The sequence below is a fragment of the Hippocampus comes genome, unplaced genomic scaffold, assembly GCF_001891065.2.
Source record: "Hippocampus comes isolate QL1 unplaced genomic scaffold, H_comes_QL1_v1.1 scaffold90, whole genome shotgun sequence".
NCBI lineage: Eukaryota > Metazoa > Chordata > Actinopteri > Syngnathiformes > Syngnathidae > Hippocampus > Hippocampus comes.
This window is the reverse complement of record NW_017804912.1, coordinates 1,262,174-1,279,259: the sequence shown is the minus strand read 5'-3', so window position 1 is coordinate 1,279,259 and position 17,086 is coordinate 1,262,174. Positions and strand designations below refer to the sequence as shown.

General features: G+C 51.3%; 2 protein-coding genes across 3 annotated transcripts; one reads left to right on the top strand and one right to left on the bottom strand.

Moving 5' to 3' along the window:
- The first annotated feature begins 250 nt into the window (after positions 1 to 250).
- On the top strand, positions 251 to 2,942 carry LOC109524913 (MARVEL domain-containing protein 3). Of its 2 annotated transcripts, none has more exons than XM_019885074.1 (4): positions 251 to 390; positions 1,288 to 1,396; positions 1,464 to 1,588; positions 2,239 to 2,942. In XM_019885074.1, exons 2-4 carry the CDS (start codon positions 1,296 to 1,298, stop codon positions 2,895 to 2,897), a joined length of 885 nt encoding a protein of 294 aa, XP_019740633.1. In that variant the 5' UTR covers positions 251 to 390; positions 1,288 to 1,295; the 3' UTR covers positions 2,898 to 2,942. The 2 variants fall into 2 exon arrangements, with proteins under 2 accessions (XP_019740633.1, XP_019740625.1); XM_019885066.1 differs by having other exon boundaries at positions 254 to 390; positions 1,294 to 1,396.
- Positions 2,943 to 4,721: 1,779 nt separating this feature from the next.
- LOC109524926 (PH domain leucine-rich repeat-containing protein phosphatase 1-like) lies at positions 4,722 to 16,348 on the bottom strand. Its single transcript, XM_019885086.1, has 18 exons — positions 13,824 to 16,348; positions 13,132 to 13,328; positions 12,460 to 12,585; positions 12,190 to 12,338; positions 11,649 to 11,795; positions 11,102 to 11,329; positions 10,443 to 10,645; positions 9,535 to 9,595; positions 9,343 to 9,438; positions 8,498 to 8,653; positions 8,220 to 8,420; positions 7,936 to 8,098; positions 7,243 to 7,373; positions 7,046 to 7,162; positions 6,672 to 6,866; positions 6,325 to 6,580; positions 5,459 to 6,070; positions 4,722 to 5,383 (listed from the first exon to the last, which is right to left on the bottom strand). The coding sequence occupies exons 1-18, from the start codon at positions 15,451 to 15,453 to the stop codon at positions 4,856 to 4,858; spliced, it is 5,196 nt and encodes a 1,731-aa protein (XP_019740645.1). The 5' UTR covers positions 15,454 to 16,348; the 3' UTR covers positions 4,722 to 4,855.
- Between the last annotated feature and the right edge of the window lie 738 nt (positions 16,349 to 17,086).

Genomic DNA, 17,086 nt, shown 5'->3' with positions numbered 1-17,086 from the left:
TTATTTATCAGGTAATTGTGAAGAATGTTTGCTGAAGGTCAAAGTGCGTCGTAATGAACCAGAACAACAAACAACTGAAAGGAATCAGCCATCTCTGTTGTTTACATTGGCCTCCAGCACCGAGGTCGGAACTGGGACAATCTGAGTGGGATAATTCCGATTTCCCACCTTCTTCGAATGCAGCATTAAACTGAGAGTCCGTTGGCGCTTACGTTGTTGCCATCGTTGTTGCCACGTTGAATGTGGAAAACCCCCCAACTCTTTCCTCGCCCGCCTTCTCTTTCAAGAGGGTGGGGCACCGCCACCTTCCTTTTTGGCTTACCTGGCTTGCTGCATACGCGCCATAATGGCGATATAGTCGCATTTCACTGCGCGGACACCGACTTCACAGTAAGTTGACATTTCAGTCAGCGGTAGTTTTGTTCACCTGGTCATACATGTTCAATTTGGGCTACACCTTGTTGACAGCCTTGAGTTTACTGTACAGTAATCGATTTTTGGGGGAGGGTGTGCGTGTGTGTGCGTGGGTGGAGGGGGAGGGGGTAGCGAACTTTCGGTTGTAGACTTTGTTTTTCCAACTTTTCGCAAAATTTGCCTGCGAGTACAGTACACACTTCAGATGATTTGGCGTTTTAACTCACCTCAGGTGCTCGTCGTTCACCTCAGAAATGAGCGGCCGCGGCAGGGGCGGAGTCCGGCACAAAATGATGACCAATCGTCACGAAACTTCACGTGCACATCTTGACCTGTTGTCACACCAAGATTTGGGATTTTACGGTCGCCAAATATTTCCCTCTATATTTAAAAAAAGGTCACTTGATAGCAGAAAAATGCGACTTTTTTCATCAAAGTCTTTTGGATTTTACGGGCATTCCCAAAATAAAGTATTCTAAATTCTGTTCTACACCGTGAACTTTTGCGAGTCACTTAGAGAGCAGCGTTGTCTTGTGACTGCACCAACTGATTGGAAATGAAAAAATATGTATATTCTTGTTGGTTTTACAAGAGAAAGATTTTCTCCTGACATCTGCAGTGGCCACTTGTTCTCACACCTTCCCCGTGAAAAATGAATGGAACTGTTGATATCCGTTTGTCACGGGAAGAAAATTCTCATGAATGGTCACAGAAATTACTTGAGCCTGACCAAACTCGTAATAAGAATGTTGTCGTCATCTGCAGGTTAAGATTCGACTGCTTCTAAATGGAAGTCATTCACAAACTATGATGAACCAAAGTGACCGTGACATTCGATTCAATTGTTTCTGGTCTTTTCGTGTCTTTTTCCATTTTCAGCAATGAGCCAAGCACCCCGTTCAAACCGGGGCCACAGGGAGAGAAACGGGGATCACCGGCAGCCCCGTGGACAACGCGATGCCGACCGCTCATCAGCTGACAGGTGTATACACTGGCAATTTTAATTCGCGTTGAGGATTTGAATGAACGTCTTTGTCGTCATTCTCCAGGTCGCCATCCCGACAGCCGTACTACGACCGGGATCTCGACCGCCATCCCAAACATGCGCGGGACCGGGACGTCGCGCGTGTCCAACGTAACGACTCCAAATGCACACACATGTGCTCCAGGAGAGGTGAGACTGACTGTGGACGTTTCTTTGTGCAGCGTCGAGGGGCGGACTGTGACTTCATGATGCATACTTCCTTTCTGGTTTCTGTGTCTAAACACCGTCCAACTGGTTTTCCTGCGTTCGCCACCTCTTTGTCAGTTTCATGAAGTACAAAAAGCTGCCGGTGGAGAGTCGGCATATACGATATTTAAATTATACTTGAAGAACTCAAAAGGACATCCAAAGAACCACAGGCCTCGATGTCAATGGGGGACTTTGATTGCGCAACTGCTCCCTATTGACAGGAAAGAACCGAAAAGCTTATGTCACGTTTACAAAACATCTTCACCGTCCCAAAGAGGTTTGATCAAATTTTCTGTCAACTGACGAGACAAAAAAATGAACTTTTTGAAGGTGTGTTTGACATTGCATGCAACGTAAAAATAACGCAGCAACATCATACGCCTATAGCCACACATAGATGTGTCAGAGTGATGGTCTGGGGCTGCTCCATTCATTCAGGACCTGGTTGACTTGCCGTGATTGACGGGACCGTGAATTCTGCAGTTACAAAAATAGCTTGTCAGCATTCTTCGCCAGTGCTTGATTTCCATTTTCGGAGCAGTTCTACGACAAGGAAACTTGATACCGCTCTGAATGTCTCGTGTCTTCAGGAATCGTTCTGATCTGTTCTGTGCTGACCAACGCCTTGGTGCTGATCTGTGTGGTCGCCGCTCAGATGGTGACATCGGGCTTATCTTCCATGGGCGGGCTCGGCGGCTTCGACATCAACTCCAACTTCAACCTGCAGGGCACGGAGCTGCAGAAGGTGCGCGAACTGGACATGCAGTACAGCCAGATGAGAGCGCCGGGCATCTACGGCGGCATCGCCTTCAGCCTGACAATGGGCGTGGTCTCGCTGCTCTTTGTGGTCGCAGGCAACAAGCCCCCGCACCATTTGTCTCGTAAACTTCTGTACGGGGCGCTGGTGTTTCAGGCCGTGGGAGCCGTCGCCTACGTGGCGGCCGTCGGTCTCTACCTGCACTTTGTGATCGGGGTCAACGCCACGGACATTTGCGCTCAGCGCGAGCGGCTGTACGCGCGCAACGGGTACACCTGGATGAACTGCGAGGTCAGCGGGGCGGATGCGGCCGTGGCTTTGTTTGGACTCATCACCGCCATCCTGTACACCGCCGGCGCCGTGCTCACCGTCCAAACCATCCGCAGGGTGAAGCAGTACTTGCAGGAGCGTAAACGGCGCGAGCTGGAGCGAGAGCAAGCCAGAGCTCATCCGCAGAGAGCCCCGCTCAGGGCTGAAACCACCTCTGTGTGACTGAGACCTTTTGGATTTTGCGACAGACTCCTACTTCGGTCCAATCAAAGAGCTCGAGCAGTTTGGAACAAAAGCCACCGTCTGACTTGCAACGTTCATTTGACTTTTCTAAGTACGTCAGGATATTTTGTTTTGCTTAATATTGAATTTTTACGATTTTTTTTTTTTTTTAAAGTGATTTTTATTACTACTGCACTCTCTCTGAGATGGGCACATGCTGCCTAATTAAAAATGAAAACTGAGAATGAATCACATTAGAATTTTGGGATTTTAAAGCTGCGTCTGGAGCAGGCATGGCCCGGCCGGTATTAGACTCTGACAGAATGCTAACCGTTAAGCAACAAACGATGATGTTTTAAAACCATGGCACGCCGGTCATCGGCTCATGCCTTGTCTGTAGTCGACTTCGCTATTTGTTATGTTGGATTTATGTCGATGTTTTTGGAAATACGGGCATTGTTGAAAACATCATTTCGCTACGTTGAAAGATTCAAGCTAAAAGTCCAGGGTGGCTCTTTGCCCTGCAGTAGTGGTCACCCTGCCAGCCAAGAATGACCTCAGTGCCGTCACACAGCACGCATTGTTCAATCAACCCCCACGACAGAAGAAATTCAGCGCAGTGAGGTTATTCCACAAATGTGATCTTTTCACTAAATAAACTACTAAAGCACTACTTTGTCAGTTATGTGACATTATTTGGGCCATTTCTGCTTCAAATAAGCAGGAGTCTTTTTTTTTGTTCCACCCATGTAAACTTTGATAAGCATTTAAATGTATTTGCGTCCTTTCATCATCATGATCTGTGGGGAAAAAAAAAAAATCAGTCAACACGGAATCCTATGAAAACTTGCATTTATTTCGAAAAGTAGCTTTCTCGTCCAGTTGAAATATGTCACTGTCGCGATAACATTCAATGTGCTGGTTTGAACAGGAGCATCGTCGTCTTCGACATTCACTCACCACTGCGGCAGACCTCAGAACACAAACGCGGAGTAACAGCCGAGTGAAATATTTCTTTTTCTCTCAGAGAAAATTAGCATGCTTTGGTGACTAGGTCACTGGAAAGTACTAAAAACCCCTCGGAGTTAGTTGACATTTTACTAACTGTCAAATGAGAGGCCAAAAGCCACGAGCGACTGGAAGTTTGAGCATCCACAAAGGAGTGCCGTTGGCCTCAAGGTACCAAAAAAAAAAAAATCTTTAAAGTAAGTTCTATGTGGCCCCCCGAGTCTTAACCCTGCATTTTGATCCATACTGCATTTGTGGATTATGACTGAAGCAGCAAAATCCAGCTGGTTTTCATTCATTTCAGCAGGCGGCCATTTTGACCCTTGTTGTCGACTGAAAATGAAATGAAAGGGCCGAAAAGCTCCGCTTGCCAATGACACGTGACCAAAGCTGGCGATTGGTCTTCACCTGAGCAACTGTGATGTCATCTTCATTCATCTGTGCTGTATGTTACACATACGTACAGCACATTTGACAATAAAAGTTGTCTTCAATTCAATCTTCAGTTGACAGCAAGCGGCAAAATGGCCTCCCCCTGAGACAGCAAAAAAAAAAAAAAAGGCTAGATTTTGCAGCTTCATTCATATTCTAACAACGCAACATTCCGAAGAATGCCATCTTTAAATTACTGTGTGTGGAGGAGGGTGGGGGGGGGGGGCACAAAGCGCATATGACTGCAAAGATTTTTTTTTTTTTTACCTTTCTACTTGAAAAGCATTTACAATGCTTCTTGAAATGAAAAACGGCCAAAATCAATACAAGTGTGACAAAAATTGCACTGCATTTTGTTGGGCACAATGTTAAGAGTAGAAAAGAGTTTTGGGTTGTTTTTTTTAACAGTCTCTGGTCCACTTGAATCCTCTGAGGAAGCAGCGCAAATGATTTCAGTAATTTCCAGGTGGATTCCAAGAGGAGAAAGTGACACACTAGCAGATAGCGAGGATTTGGAGTCAGAGCGGTGTGACGAAATGGTCGGCGGGTTTCTGGTAGGCGGCCTCTTGCTGGTCGCGAGTCTCCATCTGCTGCCGTTGGATGATCTGTCGCACTTCGTCCTCCAGCTCCGGCGGAATGATCAGCTGGTCGTCAGGGTCCGGCTGAGCGGGAGCATTAAAGTATCCCCCTTGCTTCTTGACGGGGGCATCTGCCGCTTCCTCGATGAGGTCCTGACTCCTGCCCTGGCACGACACCGAACCGTTGGCTCGAGCCCGACGGCCCGGGGCGCTCGACCGGGTCTCCCCGCCGAGGCAGGGGGAGGGCGGCGTGACGGCTGGAAGTGAAGGCTCATGACCGGAAGCGCAGGATCGAGGAACACTTGTGCCGGGGTGCGAATGCGTTTGCGGCGGTTCCCGGCCACGTAGGCTGTGCACATCGGCCTCGACCTCCACGCGGCTGCCGTTCGAGAAGACGCCCGGGATGGGCTCCTCGTCCTCGCTGTCGAGCCCGTTGTCGGACAGCGCGCCGGAGATTTGAGGCGGAGGCTCTTCGGACGATACCGTGGAGCCCACCTCGAGGCTCATTTCGGAGGCGCTCAACTCGCTGCTCAGCTCGCTCGCGGTTCCCGAGGAGGCCGGCGGCAGCGATATGTCGCCGCTCCCCAAGTAGGGGTGAGCGTGCGCATGGGCACACAAACCTGGACTGTGAGGTGCGGGCGGCGGCTCGGCTTGAGGCGGAGGCTCTTCGGACGATACCGTGGAGCCCACCTCGAGGCTCATTTCGGAGGCGCTCAACTCGCTGCTCAGCTCGCTCGCGGTTCCCGAGGAGGCCGGCGGCAGCGATATGTCGCCGCTCCCCAAGTAGGGGTGAGCGTGCGCATGGGCACACAAACCTGGACTGTGAGGTGCGGGCGGCAGCTCGCTGAAGCAGCAGCAATCTTCGGAGATACTGAGCTGGACCACGACGGCGCTGAGGCTGTCGGAGCAGCCGTAGCTCTGAGCCAGCGTCACGAGCTTCTTGGCGGCGGCCAGCGCGTCTGGAACATTCCTGACTGCTTCCACCGCTTCGCTAGGAGACAACATGTCCCACAGCCCTCGGCTGCCCAGGAGAAAGAACTCATCCTGCGAGGTGAGCGTCACCGTGGAGACGTGTGGCCGGGGGGTCACGGACGGGCACAGGAAGGAATAGCCCATCATTCTGGTGGAGTCAGTGACGCCGTTTACTTTATTGTCCTACGGAGAGAGAAGAATGAATGTGCTTCCCCGGCTAATAACTCGTTTCACTGACGTGAGTTCACGTTTCTTGACTTTCCGTGGCTGGTAGAACACGATGGCATTGATGTTGCGCGGAGGATCATATTGAGATCCGCGCAATACTTTAAATGTTACAAACCGTGATGCTCGGTGGAAATAAAGGAAGGTTCAGTAAGAGAGAAAAGGCATCCGACACGACGCGCGTCAACCATGAGCGCAGGGTTCATCGCTACCTCCGTGATGATGGCGTTATGCTGTCGGACCCTCTGGCACTCAAGTTCTTCTCGGACGCTGTGGATGGCGGAGAGTTGCATAGCTTTTCCATCTCGGCACAAAGCCGCCTGGCATCCGCCCACGTTGGCGGCCGTCAAGGTGAAGCCGCCGCCGCCGCCGCCGCCGCCGCAGTGTTCACCGGGAGGCACGGGGTCATGTCTGATGTGACACAACGCAGCGGATCCGCCCATCCTTTGGCCGGCCGTGCCCAGCTTCCTGTGGGAGATCGGCAAAGAAACGGTGCGCTCGGTTACAACGCCGCTGCGGAAATGTTTCGTAATGCTTGTTGAAGCGATCACTCGTCGACCTTTGCGTGGCGAGGAAAGTGTTGGTCATGTAGTCTGCCTGGCTCGGACCCCTTTGGAGCTCCTCTGCTAACACATCGCCCATGGTGCACTGCAGCAGGTAAGGCACCTCGACATTTCCGTTGCCATCAAAAACCCCGTACAGTGCTTCACGGACTCCGCAGAAGGTGTCCAGCGCGAGCGCGGCCACGCACAACCTGACAGGAACAGAGGGGAAAGTGAAACAAAACAAAAAAAAATGTTTTTTTAAACTGGATCCACAATGAGAAACCCAATTTCCATTTCATCCTGCACCGAATGTCAACAGGCCCAAGAGAGTTAACACGAAAATTGAAAAGGCTCGTGAGCAGATGAACTGAGAAGGGAAAAGACTCGCTTGTTTCTGACTCCGGAGGCTTCTGTGTATCCGTGGCTCCAGACTGCAGGAGCTCCGTGACACTCACTGGCGCTGGGAGCCGACGGGGACGGATCCACCCTTAAACATCGGATATTACTGCACAGACAAGGAGGAAACATTTGTGTGTGTGTATAAAATAAGAACTGCTCATGGTTTTGTATTAGGAAGGTTCCTACTTGAGAAGCTCCAAGCTCTTGTGGTCCAGGTTGAGGCGGGGATTTCCTTTGAGGTCCAGCTCCTGAAGTTTTGGGGGGAGTGACTCTGGCAGCGTGATCTCAGTCAGCTCGTTGCAGCTGAGGTCGATACACTGACGTGGGAATCAAAGACAAGGCCCGTCGCGTGAATCACACCGGACCCTCCAAGTACACTCCCGTTTTGCTCAGCTATCAGGCTTGTCATCTCATGGGATGATTTTTGTCTCAATGTAGAGGAATGCGTCCCATTTTGCTCAATTGGATGATTTTTATGTGTGTGGAAAATGCCAGCAATATTGTTCGCGCCGTATTCTTCCAACGAGGGGATTCTGCCACTTTTGCCAAAGTATCAAGATGAGCACACCCCGATTCGAAAATGCCTTGTGTAAGCGGGTCGAGTCTGCTCGGGACATTGTTTAGTCCCTACAGGTTTTGTTTTTTTTAGAAAGCTCAATTGCCTTGTTGATCGGCTATTACAGCTACGACGTCGCAACACCGCTCAGCGGCAATTTTACATTTTAAACTGAAGCAAAACGAGTGGCCGACGGTCAACGTCTGATGAAAAGGAGTCGCCGAAACCAGCGCACGCAGTTTTGGTGGCGTTTGACCCTCAAACGGTGATGCGAGACACACTTTGGGCCCGCCAAGTGAAGAAACAACATGGTGATGACAAACCTTGATCTCAGGCAGCTGCAGGACCTCCGGAAAAGTAGCGATACAGTTGGAATGTGCAGACAATGTTTGCAGGCACTGACAGTTCAAGATAGTTGTGGGCACAGACCTCAGTCTGTTGCCACTCAGGTCCAGCTCCTCCAGATGCTCCAGTTGGGCCAGTTTGCTACAGCGGGACAGAAAGCAGTTCCATCATGTGTGTCCTTAGCAAAGTCTATGAACAGTTGGCTCAAAAACAACCAAAAAGTCAACCTGATGAGATTTTTTTTTCCAGTTGTGGTTTTCACCTTGCGGTAAAGGTCTGCAGCTGGTTGTACGAAAGGTGCAGAACTCGGAGGTGGCCATGTCCAGTCAGGAGAGGGACGCACTTGTCTGTCAAGCTGTTGTTGGTCACGTAGAGCTCCTCCAGGCTGCTTGAAGTGTCGTCCGAAAGGCTTGCAGCAGGGAGGCTCTCCAGCTTATTGGCCGACGCGTTAAGGTAGCGCAAGCTGGAACAAAATCCGTCACACATCAGCGTCGTGGGGGCGGAGCAAATCAAAAGAAACGGAAAGAATGTTGTCTTCACTTCTGGGCTTTGATGAAGAGATTGTCGGGGAGCTCATTGAGAAGATTGTGCTGCAAGTCCAAGACTTGGAGCTGCGATGCGTCCGGGCTCTCGCCCAGCTGGCCGAGAGCATTCCAGCCCGCGAGCAGCTTTCGGAGGTTCTCATTGGACAGCAACCTAGGACGCACAAACACATCAAGCTCGGGCTCCCTGCGAGTACGCTACTTAAAAAAAAAAAAAAAAGCCATCCGCCTCAGCACACCGGCGCCCCTCAGGGCAGTGTGTCGAGCCCCCCCTACTTTACACCCAAGCCTGCACTCCCACCCGTGCCAGCAACCGCATCATCAAGTTGACTCGTGATTCCACCGCGGTGATTCTCCGCACCAGAACAACGTGGAGTGGCTCGGCGTTAGCGCGCTATCTGCACGTGTACGCACACTCCTCTGCGTGTCTTAGCAAACCGCGCCGCTCGATCTGCTCCGAAGCTGGTCTGCTAGCTCAATGCCAGAGTCCAGCCGAGTCTCCGTTTTACGATCCTCGCACAAAACGGCGACTGCGAGGGGTGCCCTGCAGTTGCAGCTTTTCTATTTTCTTGAGTGACCGGGACTTGGCGAGAAAGGGACTCAGAACATCTGGTTTTGAAGGCGTTAGCATTTAGCCTAGCTTTTAGCTCACCCCACCTCCGCTTTTCTTTTCCATGGCGCCGCTTTGGCAGGGCAACGGTGACGGAAAGGTCCGCCGATGTGCGAATCACAGGGCCAGTTGCCAGTTTCAAGAAAGAAAGTGTTGATTGACGTGTGCTTTTTTTTTCTCCCGGCACCGCTGTGGAATTGGCACGTTCGCATTGTAATCGGTGTCATACTCACTGCGTGGGCAGCTCAGTCACAGAATTGTGACTGATGTCCAAGTGTTCCAATCTCGTGCTTTCGCACACCCAATCGGGGACAACGCCGAGCTTGTTCCTTTTAGAAAAGAGAAACAAGTCAACATTCAGCACGCATTCTTTGCCTCGCGGACACTGTAAACAGGGCATCATGTTTTGTCCCGAGTCTTCGTACCAGGACAAATCCAGGGCGGTCAGATACTCTGGGACAGGCTGCACTTGCAGTTCTTCCAGCTCTGTAATCACAAACACCATATTGATAACCTGAAGAAACAACGATAATATAGAAGAGGGAGTCTTCGTAGAGGGCATCCGACACATTCGGTAAATGGAATATACATGAAGAAAAACTTTTCTGGGGATGTGCGATAGAATCACTTGCACATGAATATTCAGACTTTGGTCGATTCACCTTGGGCATCCATGACAGACTTTTGGGACTTTTGATGTCACAAGCTTGGCGCAAACATTTCGGTGTGGTTCAACGTGGAGTGTGGGATTATCATCCGGGCCGATATTTGGCATTTTATCACATACTGGCATTGTCACAAGCTTTGTTTTTTTCCTCTTTATCTGCTGGCCAACAAGAGATCATCTCAAAATTGGGGAAACCTCATTTGAAATCGCTTCTCATTTAAATTTCGAAGAGCCGCTGCTGAGCCTTGGAACATCATGCACTTTGCTTTTTGTTTGAAGTTAAATCAAAGCAAAGTGAAACATTAACATTGCAGTCAGACTGACCCCCCCCCCCCCTTATGTAAGGTAGAACACTTTCGGGAGCCATTTATCTAGTTTTCATGTAACTTTTAAAGACATGCTGGTGTGCACTTTGTGTTAGAAATTAAAACCAAAGCTATTGTCTTATTTATATCTCTCTCTCTCTCGAGAATTCACCACAGGCAGACTCGAATTAGCTGTACGACGATCGGCAGAAACGGGATGCACAGCCGTGAACACAAACGTCCACGCGATTTCTTATTTATTTGATGGAATATATTTGCCGCCACAAAAAGTCACGATGGAGCTGTGACACAAAGTGGAAAAAAAGCAAAGCGCCGTCAATACTTTCCGGACGCGGCGTACCATTGTGCGCGGCCTGCAGGCTCTTGAGGGCGTGTCCGTTGACTCGAAGGAGGGAGAGTCGGTTTCGGTCGCAGTAGAGAATCTCCAGTTGAGAGAGAGGCCTGACATCCAGCTCCCGTAGACCGGTATCCCTGAGGTCCAGCTGCACGATGTGGGCTAGCTGCTTGGTGTCTCCCACTGTGACACTTTGAAGCCGGTTCAGCCTATATGATAGTGAACATCATCAACAGAGGAAAGTCAGCTGGCAGTTGGTCAATACGCTCGACACCTTAGTGTGCTTTGGACAATTCATGCCCCGGGGCGCATGAAGATTTCTGTTTGGAACGCAGCATTAAGAGTTGAGCCACGACGAGGCCGCCGGCGTGCTTCTCCGTAGCAAGGGAGCACTTGGACTGGACTTCCAGTTAAGTCACGGGTCATCAAAACCGGTGACTTGAGTTAGCTTGAGTCCAGGTGAAATTGAGGCCATTTGAAATCTCTAAAAATGGATTCCCTATGCTCCTGAGTTCACCTTGTCATTTGGACTCTGATTCGACAGCAAATAAATCAGTAAAAAGTTGTCCCAAAATGCTGCGAGCCTAGCCCGAGGCAGAAGGCGAGCACGCCGACAGAGCGCCAACGCAAGAACGCAAAGAGTCCGCAATCAATGCGCCATTTACCTGAGATCGATATGGCGAGTGGGCAAGCGCTGCAGGCCGGCCATGTGCACGACGGAGATTTGGTTTCCCGCCAGACACAGCCTCTCCATCCCGTTTAGCTTCTCCAGGACAGGCGGGGTGCAAGTGAAACGGTTGAAAGACAAGCCGAGGTGGACCAACGCCTCCAAGGAGCCCAGCTCGGCAGGCAATGAACTCAGTTGGTTTGCGTCGAGAACGAGTGTCTGCAGGCTGCAAACAAACAAAAAAACTAAACGGCCTCTCCTGAAACATGCTATGGTCAACCGTGCAAAGCTCTCCAAACAGGGGTGTCCAAACTTTGTGGTTGGAGGGCCGCATACAGAAAAAAAAAAATGGGAGGATGAAAAGGCCAATTGAAAATCGGTCAGCTTTTTCAAACGCGCTGAAGCCAATCAGGAAAACAATTCCAGATGCGTTGTATTTGTTCATAAGCTCGCTGTTCAAGGTGTTCAGTTGAGGATTTGTCCAAACCGCGCAGTCCTAAATGGAATCCCGAAGCATAGAAACGTTTTCTGTCCGGTCAACTTACGTGTGCATGAGTCCAACTTCCACGGGAAGGAACGAAAGGCGATTTCCCGATAAGTTGAGCTCGGTCAGCGAGGGGAGGTCGCGCAAGGCCAGCGGGAACTCGGACAGCGCGTTGTTGGACAAACTCAGGGTTCGCAATTGACAAAACCTGCAGTGAGGGGGACAGAATGCCGCAGAGCTGTCATCGGTCACCTCCGGCGAGGCGCCGCGCGGCACTTTTGGTCAAGTCATGTGGGAAAGCAGACAGGACTGAGTGCAGAAAAAAAAAAATGTTGCGGATGGCGAGATGATGGATACAAATGTGAGCATCAAAACTGGGGTAGACTATTGTGAAATGGCAAGAACTCGAAACCATCATGCCCGACGTAACGTAGCCGCCCCCAGTGAGGACGTACAATTTGCAGATATTCTACATCCAAAAGAGAAGGACAAAGAAGGAAACGGGGGGAAAATAAACATGATTCTCGCCCGGCCGTTTGTCACTTGGTGTTTCGAGACCCCAAAACATGGCAGCCGAGGCTTCATGAGTCGCGGAAACTCACCTGGTAAGCGCCGGGATGCCTTTGTGCAAGGACATGAAGTTGTTTTTGAGACAGAGATGTGTGAGGTCCCGACTGTGAAACAGCTGAGTGGGCAATTCCTCGAGACTGCAGCCCGACAGGTCGACCGAGTTCACCCTCTGGGACGCAATCTGGCGTTAGCGGAGGACGGATAGGATAAGGCGGTTCGGTCAAGAAGTGCGGTGAGACGGCCCGGATCCGTTTCAAACGAGGCCGGTCGTGAAAACATTTGAGAAGGTCAAAGCCTCGCACCTTGGAGGCCGTTCTGTGCCAGCAAAGGCGCTCCGTGTAGGAGTCAAAGCTGAGATAGTAGGTCTGGCTTTGGGGAGCGGCGGAGCTCAGCGCCAAACAGTGGCTGTGCCTCTTCACCTCCTCCACCTGCAAGCGGGCAAACGGCCGGCGGGTTAAAAGCAAAGAACTTTTCATTCTCAACATATACAAAAGGTGGAGCGCAAACTCTTTCGTTGGAGGGCCGCCGATAGAAATAATGGAAGGATGAAAGGGCCACTTTGAAATTGGTCAACTTTTTGACCAATTTCAATTTAAAAATCAATTTGAAAAATCACTCTCCAGTTCCCAAGACGCAAGTTCAAGACCACTGAGAAATGCGGTCGCCGGGGCGACCAAAATGGTGTCAGTCTTGAGCCCCCGGCTGTGACTCTGCTCAATGCTTTTTTTTTGGTGAGACTCTGTTAGCCGAGCGCTTGCTGGTGGGCGGGACTGTCGGGTCTGCGTGCACAGCAGGCGTGTGGTCCCAGAAACCCCTTCTCTATTTTTTGTTGACATCATTTGTGTGACGATAGAAATTGAACAGAATTGATGAGTGACACAAAGGCGGAGGCGCCTGTGGATGACGACCGTGAAGAGCTCAGCGTGTCAAAGTTGTGAAACGCCGGAGTTAACGCGGCGACTTGAGCTGCATACCTTGCCTCCAATAAGGGGAAGTACGTGGATCTTGCCCGTGTGGGCGTGTTTCACGGATGACACGATGAGGCAGGTTCCGCTCAGGGTGACCTGCCGTTTTGACCAGCGGTTCACAGGCAGCACCAGCTTCCCTTTTCGCACGTTGAACACCCCGGAAAGCTGCACGCGCTCCGAACCGCCCACGCTCCGAGGCTTCCCTGCAGAGAGAGAGGACGCTTTGTGGCTCGTACGGATGCGCGGGCAACACTTTTTCTCAGACCGGGTATGAGGCCAAGCAATCACCTTTTGAGTCTTTGTCGAGACCCAAAACGGGTGCTTTAGAATGCCGTGAGGTCTTGCAAATTACAGCACGGACTAAAATGTTTCAGTGGTTTGGAGGATCAAAACCGGCCTCGTCCTTGGGTGCCAATTTACCAGTTTGAGGATTATGTGCGCACTTGTGCAACTTTTTTTTTCTTTTGTCCTATAGCCACATAAACCATAGAAAAGGTTTTGAAATGATTTATCTTGGTCTCATTTTTGCATTCCAGTAATCCGGCCGTTTGCTGGAGGAGGGAGACGTCTCAAACGGGCAGGACAGCGGCCCTTGAGGACCCGAGCTTGGCATCCCAAATTTAAAAACACCCAGTGCAAATCAGCAGAGGTGAAATGCAAATCCAGTCATGATTTTTGTTTTTCTCCTCAGTACTCACCAAAGTAGAAGCGAATAAGGCTGCCAATGCCTGGATTCATTCCCTCCTCCTGCACCCGCCACGGGTCTTCAAAGCCCAAGTTGGTGAGGTACTCATTTAAGATTTGCAGCGGCCTCTCGTCCCCTCGCAGACGGCGCACAATGCCACCGTGCAGCTGGACAAAGAGAGCCGGCGTCGGGCTTGTATTGATCTGCTCCGGCCACCGCCTGCTCCCGGCATCGATCTGCGGCTCAGGCTGCGTTGATGTTTGCTCGCTCAGAGGTCGAGTCTGAGAGCCGCTGCGGCATTTGGAGGAAGGTTTCGCCGGGTCGGCTGAATCTTGACGATCGCCGGCTTCGGCCCCGCCGGCATCTCCCGGCGTGCTTTTCAGTTGCTCCGGAGCGTGTGGGAGGTACGCGGGTGAGGGTGGCTCTGCGGGAAAATTGCTGGCCGAAGGTGTCGGAGAGGAGGTGAGCTCCATCTCATCAGAGGAGCTCTCGAATGGGTCCGGTCCCTCTGTGGCACTGTCACAGTTTGGGCTCAATGCTGACGAGTCTGTCGGCAAACCTGCGCCTTCACTCAGGGAGTCCTGCTGCAGTATGCTTTTGGGTCCTCCGAGGCTGACCTCGTCACAAGTGCTGTTCTCCAAATCTGATCCAGAGTACACGCCACAGGAGTCAGCCGCACCGGTGTTGACATCCGCGCCGATGTCATTCAGGCAAACCTCTGAGGAAGAGTTACTTGCAAATCTGTCATCTGAAACGAGGTTCGACTTGAAACAACGCTGCTTTGTCCTGCTGTTTAACAACAGAGCCTCATTCGTCTTCATGTCTTTTGGATCTGATGGCCCGTGACGTATATCACCGATCTGTCCATTCAGGTCTTTGCAAGAATTAATAGTCGCAAGAGTTTCACGAGTGACTCGCAAGACACCCTCGCTTTTACTTGCTTCCAGCTTGCTGACCACCTCCGTGGCCTGAGTATCCACTGTGCAGAGTACCGGTCGAGGGTAGGAGGGCGTGAGCCAGTCGTGGACGTGAATACAGCCCCGTTTAAGGTCCGATGTCACCCATCCCTTGTCGGAGGCCAGAAGCTGCTTTGACTGCTTCTGCCTGAGGAAGGTTTTCCGATCCAGACTCAGGGTGCTCAGTGGAGAGGCCGAAGGGGCGACACTGGCCGCCTCGGCGGAAGGCAAGCCGGGAGAGCAGCTGGTCGGCGCACAGCCCAGCGACAGATTCCTCTTGTGCCGCTGGCGTCTCTTGCTGAGCAAGGTGTTGCTCGAAGTAGTGCTGCTGCCGCCGCCGCCGCCGCTGCTGCTGCTGACGGACGAAATGCTGTACACGTTCGCCGACTTCGCCGAGGGCATGTTGATGGCCTTGGCCGCGCCGCCGAAAGCGTGAGCAACGTGGTTTTGGTAGATCCCATTCCTGATGGCAATCTGGAGAAGGGAGGTGGCGGCGAGTCCCTTCCCTAAGAGTTTTGCCTCGGCGCCTCCGGCTTCATCATCCCCGACGGATGGTCGCTTCCCAGAAGACAGAGCTGCGAATCCGCTCGATTTGGCGTGAGCGCCGTCACGATTACACTCTGGCGTCCCAGGTGATGTTTGCGAAGTTGAAAGAGCGCCGCACTCGTGTTCCTTCGCACGTTCCATCCCCGTAGCGGCGGCGCAGTTAGCAACAAGCCCGCGGGTGGAGGGAGCCGAGGCTAGCCAACGCGAGCGCCGAGCCGTTAGCTCTCCTCGTTAGCCAAGCATGCTAAGATGCTGCTCCGTCGTTCTTGCAAATCGTTCCTTGGCCATCATCCCATTGCTGTGAGCGAGCGGTAGCTAACCGGCGTGTTGAAGGCGTTCAAAGGCGGCTCTCGTCGGTCGTCATGGAAGCCTGCGGTAGAAGGCGAGTCCTCGTCTGTCCGACATTCGGATGGGAGACTGTCCACGCTCGGCGGGGCGGGTCTCATTGCATATGTGATGTGGTGCGTTCAGGGTCGCACAAAGGCTCGGAAAGTTACAGCGATGGTGACAAAAACAAGTCAGCTTCCTAGAACGATCTCTCGGTTCGATACGAGCCCAGATTTCAAAGTAAACATGGGGAAGCCGTATTTAGCTGTTACACAAGTGGAAGAAGCTGCCAACAGAAGTGAGAAAAGAAGTCTCAGTGGGAGTTGAAGAAAGTGCACCCTTACACAAACATGAGACAGCCAATTCTGTACAGAAGTCAACAGTAACCGAGTATTCATCAAGTTCAACAAATCCCCAGATGGGGGCGGTGTTGTGCAACAAGATTGTCGTGTGGCGGCCTCTGTTGGCAGGAAATAACATCAATGACCGTTTCACTCGCGGTTGACAGGTTTTAAGATTCGAGTTGCCGTCGGGTTAAAATCGGATACTGTGCACAGATTCGGTGTATCCGCCTCCACCCATTCATAACAGTTTTATTTTAAAACGGGATTACAGGCTACGAATCAATTGGTGCCATTTGGTGTTTGCATGAGTGATCAGTAAAGATCATGGCATAAATTGAGCATAAGTTTTTTTATCAGGTATAAAAGACAAGGTCATCTTAAACTAGATCTGGATCTGGAAGGGCGGGACTCGTGACTTCACAAAGCTGGTATGATGCATGCTGTTATCTGCTGTGACCCCCCCACTGCACACCACCCCTGGCCCCCTCATTTATTACGCTCTTGCTTTCTTTTGCTTTTTATTAAAATTACTGTTATGGTATAAGTTTCAGCGAGTCATCACAGAGCATTAACTATAACCAAAAAAACTAGTTGAAGATTCTTGTGGCAGTGCAATCTACTTGTCCATCGTGTCACAATAGCATGTTGAAGTTTTTCTTTTCATGTTCGGGAGCCCGTTTGCAGAATATTGTTTTTTTGACCACAGGTCGGAGCCCACTCGGAACCCGCCTTCTCTCATTTCTCTCCCCCCATCTCCGCGGCACACACTTGGCCTGGCGTCTTCTCCCTTTACCTGCCTCCCGTCTGCCCACTTCTAGCTCCTCTCGTGCCTTTTCAGGTTCAAGTTTCACATTGCAATTTGTCCCTTCCCCTCCCCCTTCGGTACACAAGCCACTTTGGAGCCCGCCCCCCCATGTTTACATTCCCTTCTCCATATTTGAGCAGCTCAAGGCCCTCTCACAGGCTGTTTTCTCATTGCTGACATAAATGTGTGCAGTCTGAGCTTTTCCACCTGGTGTAGTATGTGACGGTGTTTGAACGCCGGATGGATGATCGCTGCTTACCCGCACTCTGGCCCAGTTCAGGCTTTGTGTGCAGATACC